Source organism: Pipistrellus kuhlii, unplaced genomic scaffold, assembly GCF_014108245.1.
Source record: "Pipistrellus kuhlii isolate mPipKuh1 unplaced genomic scaffold, mPipKuh1.p scaffold_m20_p_35, whole genome shotgun sequence".
Taxonomy (NCBI): Eukaryota; Metazoa; Chordata; class Mammalia; order Chiroptera; family Vespertilionidae; genus Pipistrellus; species Pipistrellus kuhlii.
This window is the reverse complement of record NW_023425535.1, coordinates 4,197,195-4,207,609: the sequence shown is the minus strand read 5'-3', so window position 1 is coordinate 4,207,609 and position 10,415 is coordinate 4,197,195. Positions and strand designations below refer to the sequence as shown.

Below are 10,415 nucleotides of genomic sequence, written 5' to 3'. Positions count from 1 at the left end.
CCCCCTCCCCCCTCCTCCGAGAGCCAGAAGCGGCTCTCACAGCTGGGGGGCCAGGGATCCGAGCGACCTCCCTGCCCCACCCGGACCCCTTTGGGAAGGGCTGCCACAGCAGCACCCCCTGGGGCGAAACCACACACACACAGACACACGCTCAGGGGAGGACACACACACACACACCCTCAGGGGAGGACACACACACACACACACTTACACACACCCTCAGGGGAGGACACACACACACACACCCTCAGGGGAGGACACACACACACACACCCTCAGGGGAGGACACACACACACACACACACCCTCAGGGGAGGACACACACATACACACCACACACCCTCAGGGGGGACACACCACACACACCACCCGCGGGGAGGGACACCACCACACACCACACACACCCTCAGGGGAGGACACACATACACACACACCCGCAGGGGAGGACACACACACACACACACACACACCCGCAGGGGAGGACACACACACACACACACCCGCAGGGGAGGACACACACACACACACACACACCCACAGGGGAGGACACACACACACACACACACACACACCCTCAGGGGAGGACACACACACACACCCTCAGGGGAGCACACACACACACACACACACACCCTCAGGGGCGGACACACACACACACACACACACACACCCTCAGGGGAGGACACACACACACCCCCTCAGGGGAGCACACACACACACACACACACCCTCAGGGGAGGACACACACACACACACACACCCTCAGGGGAGGACACACACACACACACACACACACCCGCAGGGGAGGACACACACACACACACCCTCAGGGGAGCACACACACACACACACACACCCTCTCAGGGGAGGACACACACACACACACACCCTCAGGGGCGGACACACACACACACACCCGCAGGGGAGGACACACACACACCCCCTCAGGGGAGGACACACACACACACCCTCAGGGGAGCACACACACACACACACCCTCAGGGGAGGAGGCACACACACACACACACCCCCTCAGGGGAGGACACACACACACACACACACACACACCCTCAGGGGAGCACACACACACACACACCCTCAGGGGAGCACACACACACACACCCTCAGGGGAGGACACACACACAGGACACACACACACCCCCTCAGGGGAGCACACACACACACACACACCCTCAGGGGAGGACACACACACACACACCCTCAGGGGAGGACACACACACACACACCCGCAGGGGAGGACACACGCACACACACACACACCCTCAGGGGAGGACACACACACACACACACACCCTCAGGGGCGGACACACACACACACACCCGCAGGGGAGGACACACACACACCCCCTCAGGGGAGGACACACACACACCCCCTCAGGGGAGCACACACACACACACACCCTCAGGGGAGGAGGCACACACACACACACCCTCAGGGGAGCACACACACACACACCCTCAGGGGAGCACACACACCTACACACACCCACCACACACACCCTCATGGGAGCGCACACACACACACACACCCTCAGGGGAGCACACACACACACACACACACCCTCAGGGGAGGACACACACACACACCCTCAGTGGAGGACGCACACACACACACACACACACACACACCCTCAGGGGAGCACACACACACACACACACACACACACCCTCAGGGGAGCACACACACACACACACACACACCCCGGCCCAGCCTCACGGAGCTCCCCGCAGGAGGTGATGCACGCCCTCCGGCAGACCTGGCACCCCGGCTGCTTCCTCTGTGCCGCCTGCAAGAAGCCCTTTGGGAACAGCCTCTTCCACATGGAGGACGGGGAGCCCTACTGCGAGAGAGGTAGGCTCTGTGCTGGCCCCGCCCCCTCCCTCCCATTTCCCCTCCCCTCTCCTTTCCTCCTCCCCCTCCCCCTCCCCCTCCGCTGACCCCCTCCCCCTCCCTCCTCCTCCCCCCTCCGCTGACCCCCCTCCCCCTTCTCCTCCACTGACCCCCCTTACCCCCTTCTCCTTCCCCTGTCCCCCTCCACTGACCCTCCTCCCCCTCCCCCTCCGCTGACCCCCTCCCCCTCCCTCCTCCTCCCCCCTCCGCTGACCCCCCTTCCCCTCTTCCCCCTCTGCTGACCCCCCTTCTGCCCTTCCCCCCTCCCCTTTCTCCCTCAGGCAGACAGAGGTAGTTAGGGGTGATCAGGCAGGAGAGTGGTTAGGGGCAATCAGATAGGCAGGTGAGCGGTTAGGGGTGATCTGGCAGGCAGGTGAGTGGTTAGAGGAAATCAGGCAGGCAAGCAGAGGTGGTTAGGGGTAATCAGGCAGGCAGAGGTGGTTAGGGGTGATCAGGAAGGCAGGTGAGTGGTTAGGAGTAATCAGGTAGACAGGCAAGTGGTTATGGGCAATGAGGCAAGAAGACAGAGGTGGTTAGGGGAGATCAGGCAGGCAGGCAGGGTGGTTAGGGGCATTTAGGCAGGCAGGTAAGCAGTTAGGAGCCAGTACTCCCGGATTGCAAGAGGGATGTCTGACTGCTGGTTTAGGCCTTATCCCACAATCGGACATCTCCCAAAAGGTCCTGGATTTCGAGAGGGCTGAGGGACCCCCACCCACTCCATGCACAAATTTCATGCACTGAACCTCTAGTTGCCTGATAAAGCACTAAGCCATTTTTCAACACAGAGCATGTGATTTGATGAATGGAAATCCTTTTACAATAGCAATAAACCCATTAAATACAGGGTATGAAAAACAATGATAGTTCAGTCTTGGAGGGATTTCACAAAGGTTAATTTCACTCATTGATTTATTGATTCATTGGTTGATCCATTCACTCATTCATTCAACACATATGTGCACCAGGCACTGAGCTAGGGTACAAAGACCTTGACACTGAGATACCAGTAAATAGTATCATCTTCGTGAGAATGCTTGTAAGCTATAGAGCATATACAAATAATATTTGTTTTTATTATTTCCTTGGCAGCGCAGAGTGGGGCGGGGGGTCTGGCGTGGGAAGGGGAAGGATATGTGTCCCAACAAAGTAGCTCAATTATTATTTCCAGGATTGAAAATTTGCTATTAAAACAAATGCCCAATAACAAGACGGACAAAGCAGAGAACATTCTATCGCCTTTACAAACGTTAAGGACTCTCGTTCTTCCGAAATCAGCAGAGTCGCTGAGGAATTTTTTCCTTTTTCTGTAAGAGGAACAGAGGCGGAGGAGAAGCGCAGTGCAGAAAGTGAATGAGAGTTTGAAGAAGTGCACAGGGTGCTGAGCCTCAGCCTGCACGATTCCAGTTCTTATTGGAAAAGGAAAAATAAATCTTGTAACTGAGTGCTTTATCTGCAAAATGAGAAGTAACCAGTTGTCTCCCCCACGGCCCTGGCCCTGGCCGGGGGCTGGCTGGCACTGGCCGGGAGGATCCTCCTCGCTGGATGCTGTCCTCACTCTGCCTCTCCTTTCAGACTACATCACTCTGTTCAGCACCAAGTGTCACGGCTGCGACTTCCCCGTGGAGGCTGGGGACAAGTTCATCGAAGCCCTGGGGCATACCTGGCATGACACCTGCTTCATCTGTGCGGTACGTTTTCGCCCGGGCTCTGGCTTTCTGAGGAGGGGCCTCGGGACCCAGAGGGCGGGACCCACGCTCGGCGTCCTCCCAGCTCTGGCATGCTGCTACTCTGATTGTTATGAAAGCTGGCAAATCCCACGGTGCCTTGCACGTGGTAGTTGAACAAAGCTTTTATTACTAATAGTTTTTGTTAACCAGTATGGCTCTGCGACTGTCCATTTCTTAAGGACCGCAGAGAGCCCAGGCTCCGCCTCCCAGCAGTGAGCTGGGCTGAGTTTAGAGACAGGTGCTCCCGTGGCCATACGTTGTCTCAGATAGGATGAAGCGATTCGAGAGCTTCCCCTAAACTTTCATGGGATCGCTAGATTGAGCTTATTGACTGTCCTGTGAAAAGCTGAGATACAGTTTCTTTTGATACAACCTTTAGAAAGTAGGATTGAATGTCATTTCATTTCCTAAATGGTCTTCTTGGTGTGTAGTTGCCAGAGATAAGCCCTAGTTAACTGTTCACCATGTGCCTGTATTTTGCTGAACGGCCCTGTCATTTTTATCAGGGAGGTTGGCATTCTCCTTCCCAGGGCTTTGGGCTGGGGTGGGGACACTGCAATGAGCCTGCCGACATTTCACTTCTGCATTAGAGTCGGAATAGCCAACTTAATTTGGGAAAATTAATGTGCTACTACTATTTTTTTCCTTTTTATCAGAGCTGATCAAGGTAAATTTTGGGGATGTGTAGTTTAAACTTGAAGTGTTTTTATAAACTTATGACATAGGACAACCCAAGACATAAAGTTTATTGCTATACACGTCAGGTTTTACAATTCATTTCCATACTGCCCCCTCAAATTAGTGGAATGCACTGTATTCTCTGTGTAGCAGTCTGCTGGGCCGACCATAACCAAGGCCCATAAACCAGCAGAAACGGATTCTCTCGCAGTTCTGGGGCTGGGAGTCCATATCCCAGGTGTCAGCAGGGCCGTGCGCTCTCTGCAGCTCCCGGGTCCTGCCTGCAGTCCTCGCTGTTGCTTGGCTTCTAACTGCGTAACCGTAGTCTCCAACCCCATCATCACATGACTGTGTGCCCTCGTGTGTCTGTCTTACATGGCATTCCCTCTGGGTGCTGCTCCTCTTAAAAGGACGGTGGTCCTGCTGGATTAAGGGCCCACTCACTCCAGCATGACCTCTTCTTAACTGACCTCTTCATCGCATCTGCAAACCCCATTTCCAAACGAGATCACTGCTGCTCCCTACGCTGGGTGAGCTGGGGGCTGGGACTTCAACAAAGGAAATGGGGAGGACTGCTTTTCCATTCCTTCGCCCAGATTCTCTGGTTGCCTTTTATAGTCTTTAAACGCATCAGGGCCTGCACTCCTAAGAGGGACAATGATACAAACATGCTGACTCTGGGGTTGTCCCCAGTACAGCAAGGCACAGAATATGGCTCTCTGACCTTCTGTTCCAGCCATCGCTGTGTGACCCTATGATGCTGCCTACAAGTCTGATCACCCAACTTGGCAAGCATCCCGGAGACTTGGAGAAGGTCTAGGGAGACAGAGGCACAGAGGCCTCTTCTCCTGGGCAGGCTGACGTGGTCTGAGTCACATGGGGAGGGAGCCATGACAAAAGCGGGCGTGGGTCTGCTCTCTCGAGCCCACTATGCTTGGCTGAGAGGCATGATAGCAAGCACAAGCCCCGGAGGGAGAACCAAAGCAGCAGTGAAGCTTCGGGCTGTTCAGACTGAGATTACAAATGAGTTCTAGTCAGTGTGAGAGACCGATGGCTCTGCCCAGAGGACCCACCGAGGAACCAGGCAGAGCCCTCCCCACATGGAGAATCACATGTCCTCCCCCGACTAGCTTGTGTGGCACTCACTGTCCTGTCAGGATACACCGAAGTGGAACGTGGCTTGAATTTTTGGAAAACAATCTTTTAATTGGAAAACTTTGAGTGTTTTCCTTGGTTCTCTTTCCAAATCACTTTTTAAAAAAATATATATTTTATTGACTTTTTACAGAGAGGAAGGGAGAGGAACAGAGAGTCAGAAACATCGATGAGAGAGAGTCATCGATCAGCTGCCTCCTGCACGCCCCCCATGGGGATGTGCCCGCAACCAAGGCACATGTCCCCTACCGAAATCGAACCCGGGACCCTTCAGTCCGCAGGCTGACACTCCATCCACTGAGCCAAACTGGTTTCAGCTTTCCAAATCACTTATAATGAGAATATGTTTTTCTTTTAATTAAAAAAAACCACACACACTAAGAAAGGAAGATCAGGACTAGCTCCCCCAGCTGATGGTGTTTTCCGCAGTTATATCTCAGGAGGGCTCATCCTTTAGACTAATTCCAATGACCAAGTATGGGAGCAAGAGTATTCCGGAATTTCCCCGTGAAGGAATTTAGAATCTTGAAAAGAAAGCAAAGCTAGCATATACCAGCGATTCAGCAGCAGCCCAGACAGCATTTCTGAGTCCCAAGCGCATGCTGAAGGCTTAGGAAGGCAGGTGGGCCAGGGTGAGGGCTCAGCTCCTGTCTGCCTTTGGCACATGAGTTCCAGGGAAAGGGTTTGGCTCCCGCCTTCCTGGAGGAGAGCTATCTTCCTGGCCTCTTGTTTCCTCCAAGTTTAGTTGGTTTCTGGCCCCTCCTCACCAGCGTGGGTACCAGGAGGGGACGCTGGTGCCATAACTTCTGTGGTCAGTGCTCAGGCTGCTGCACTGGCCTGTTTCATTGCCTTCCCCTCCAGCCGGCACTGTTCATGGCCACCGCTGCTTCCCAGCCAGGTCGATGCTCCTAGACCCCGAGGCTGGGGGGGTGGGCCTCCCTGCTGTGCCCGGTGCTGAGTAGGCTGGAGATCCCTCCTCCATGAAGCCACCATGCATCCTGCCTGCAGCCTCCTGGCCCAAGACACTCACCTCATAAGGGAGCCACCTCTGAGGTTCTGGCCCTGCTCATCTCTGGTCTTCAGTCCCCCCAACTCCCTGTCCAGCCTGACTCATCCCCGAGTTCTCACTGGCAGCCAGTCCGCTCGCAGGCCAAGCAGGGTTGGCAGGAATCTCCTGGCCACCTCACTCCCGAGCTGTCCTCTGTCTCCATGAAACCCATCTCCCGTTGGATCTTGAGTGCCACCTTCTTGGGTTTGGCTCCAGACTGTCATCAGCAGCTCGAGGCCACCACAAGCGCCTGGTTACTCTCAACATGACTGCTCGCCTGGGATGTCTTCAGACACTCCCAGGTCGTGGTCTCCTGGAGCGCACTGGCAGGGCTGCGGGACCCTAAGTGTGACATCAGAGCTTTGCACGCAGGGCCACCAGGATGCCATTTTTCTTTCCAGCGCTCTCGGTGGGCACACGCTCACGAGCCCAGTTCACCTCAGAGGTGACTGCTCCACCCTGTGCCTCCCGTATGCGGAGCTCCAGCGGCATCGCTTCACCCAATGCCGGTGTCCTGGAGGTGGCCCCAGGTGTACTCCCGTCAGGGGCCCTCCTGCCCTCTCTGAGGCTGGGCCAGTCCCAGCCAACGTGGCTTCCCAGCTGGCTCTGACACACTGGCATCACTGCCCACCCAGGGCCAGCCTACATGTTGGTAGTCTGAAAGCTTGGAGGGCTGGAAGCATTTTTCTAAATCTGTTGAGATCTTGCTTCCAGATGTATCTTCTGTTTGGCTCAGATAAATCTTTATAAAGCTTCTCTATAGGTTTGGACATTCTTACATCTACAACTGAGCAGGCACTTTGCTAAACAATGAACATAAATCTCCATCATCAGACCTTCATGCGGAGCGCACACGGAGCCAGACTTCGGTGCGGCTCCCTCTCCCTTCCTCCTCCTCGTTCTTTCTCGGTGTCCTTTCCTCCTGAGGCAGTGCCAGGCTTCTCTGCTCCGTGGTGATGACGTTTCCTTTTGGAAAACATTATCGCTATTTTCTATTTTCTATGTAAGAAAAGACAGGCTCAGAAAGGCTAAGGAACTTGCCAAAGGTCACACAGTGAGTGAGAAGCCTTAATGCTATTTGAGGTAATCTGACTTCCCAGGCCGCATGTTTAACCGGTTACACCAGACTAAGGATGAGTAACGAGTTCTTACACCTCCCAACACGTGGGCTCACAGGAGTGGTAGAAATAAACACATTAAAAATAAAAGAACTTGGAAGGCTACCTCTACACAAGTTTGTAAACCCAGAATAATTTCAAGTAAACATAACCCTTCTCTGCTGTGGCTGTGGGGAAATGAGCTTGGAATCAGAGTCATGCAGATCTGGACACGGGCTCCCAGCTCTGCTTACTAGGTCTGTGGCTTAACCACGACACTAGGCCTTCTGAGCCTCAGTTCTTCGTGTGAAATGGGGAACACCGTGCCCCTCCCTGGCTTCTGTGGAGACGAATGGATCACACACATAGATGCTGCCATCTGCTGGCCCTCAGCACCTCGGCAGGCCTCACCTCACACCCTCTCTCCGGGACATCTCCATCTTCAAACTGTGCTCATGGCACCGTCATGGGGAAACGTTTTGCCTTTTTTTCATATAACATTTCCCTGCACTCATTTTTCCATATTTGATTTCTCTTTTTCATGGTGGCATTCCCGTTGGGAAAATGTAGCATAAACTCTTTTTAGTTGCGCACAGGTTGCTTTCTTGTCTGTATGCTAACTTCTGCCAAACCAAGTTGTGCAGGGCCTGCCCTGGGGTGCAGGGCTGGCTCCTCCTCTGTACTAGCCACCCTCCCGCCCCCCACCTCCTCACCCCCACCCCCTTGCTCACGCCCAGGCAGTGCACAGGAAGCCACAGGAGGCCGGATCCCATTGGGCAGTGCAGACTTTTTTTCTTTGTATTGTTTTTGTTTTTTATTAATCCTCACCTGAGGATATTTTTCCTTTGATTTTTAGGGAGAATGGGAGAGAGAAGGAAAGACAGAGAGAAACACTGATGTGAGAGAAACACATGGATTGGTTGCCTCCTGCATGAGCCCTGACCAGAACCCAGGCAGGGGAGGAGCCTGCAAAATAACTTTCCCCTGGTACATGCCCTTGACTGGAATCAAACCCAGAACCTTTTGGTCTGCAGGCTGACGTTCTGTCCACTGACCCAAACTGGCCAGGGCGGCAGTGCGGACTTTTAATTACTTTTTTTCACTCTTTGGCTAGAGGTATATAAGGTTAAAGGTGACAAGCTATTGAGGGGTTTTTGTCTTTTGGGTTTTTTATTTTACTAAAGTAAGAGTTATCATGGTATTTGTGGAGCTTTTCTTTTTCCTTTAATTGTGAGTGAGGATAATTTTCTGACGTGTTTGCTATTCAGTAGTTTACTGACGGAATTTTTCTAGATGTTACCTTCTCTGTAGATACTGACTTATGAAGTAGTATTGGTTCCTTGTGAATTTGTGGAGTACCAATTGGTCTTCGGCATGTACAGTTCTCTATTCCATTAATAATTAAATTAAATTAATTTAATTTAATTTGAGTTTTATTCCCTGTTCCTCTTGGGAAGTCTTCAGTTTATATGGTTTAACCCATCCAGTCTGCTTCGGCACTTAAGGCTTTGCAGTTGAGAACGGCTGCTGCCGCCCCCACCCCCCGGCGGCGCTTTGCCTAGGAGTCACGCGTGTGTTCTCCGCGCAGGTGTGCCACGTGAACCTGGAGGGGCAGCCGTTCTACTCCAAGAAGGACAAGCCCCTGTGCAAGAAGCACGCGCACGCCATCAACGTGTAGCGGCCCGGCGCGGCCGGCGGGCAGGCGCCAGCGATGGGGAGGAGGCCGCCGCCGCCGCCGCCGCCGCCGCCGCTGCTGCTGCTGCCGGAGGGGCGGGCGGGCGGACGGACGGACGGACGGACGGACAGACAGCCGAGCTCTTCTGCAGAACCACTAGTCTCTGCGCAGGGTGTGTGTGTGCGTAGATTCACGGCAGAGACCAACCCAGGCCTGGACTGCACTGCGGCCGCTTAGACACAACTCTGAGGACAAATGGCCAACTTTCCCCGCGGGGGCTCCTCCTGCGGCCACAGAGCCCGGCCGGAGGGGCCAAGCCCGCTCCGGCTCAGGCGGGTCCTCACCGGGGTCTGTCTGTCCTCACCGGGGTCTGTCTGTCCTCACCGGGGTCTGTCCTCACCGGGGTGTGTCCTCACCGGGGTCTGTCTGTCCTCACCGGGGTCTGTCTGTCCTCACCGAGGTCTGTCCTCACCGGGGTCTGTCTGTCCTCACCGGGGTCTGTCCTCACCGGGGTCTGTCTGTCCTCACCGGGGTCTGTCTGTCCTCACCGGGGTCTGTCCTCACCGGGGTCTGTCTGTCCTCACCGGGGGTCTGTCTGTCCTCACCGGGGTCTGTCCTCACCGGGGTCTGTCCTCACCGGCGGGGTCTGTCCTCACCGGCGGGGTCTGTCCTCACCGGGGTCTGTCCTCACCGGGGGTCTGTCTGTCCTCACCGGGGTCTGTCCTCACCGGGGGTCTGTCTGTCCTCACCGGGGTCTGTCCTCACCGGGGTCTGTCTGTCCTCACCGGGGGTCTGTCTGTCCTCACCGGCGGGGTCTGTCCTCACCGGGGTCTGTCCTCACCGGGGTCTGTCTGTCCTCACCGGCGGGGTCTGTCCTCACCGGGGTCTGTCCTCACCGGGGTCTGTCCTCACCGGGGTCTGTCTGTCCTCACGGGGGTCTGTCCTCACCGAGGTCTGCCTGTCCTCACCGGGGTCTGTCCTCACCGGGGTCTGTCCTCACCGAGGTCTGTCCTCACCGGGGGTCTGTCTGTCCTCACCGGGGTCTGTCTGTCCTCACCGGGGGTCTGTCCGTCCTCACCGGCGGGGTCTGTCCTCACCGGGGTCTGTCCTCACCGGGGTTTGT

At 55.1% G+C, this 10,415-nt stretch overlaps 1 protein-coding gene across 1 annotated transcript in view; it reads left to right on the top strand.

Annotated features, from left to right (window-relative positions):
* LDB3 (LIM domain binding 3) overlaps positions 1-9,369 on the top strand; it is a 51,650-nt gene extending 42,281 nt beyond the window's left edge. The window contains 3 exon segments of the mRNA XM_045570700.1: positions 1,753-1,873; positions 3,485-3,600; positions 9,206-9,369. Coding sequence (XP_045426656.1) covers positions 1,753-1,873; positions 3,485-3,600; positions 9,206-9,295 — 327 coding nt within the window. The 3' untranslated portion in view covers positions 9,296-9,369.
* Positions 9,370-10,415: the final 1,046 nt, after the last annotated feature.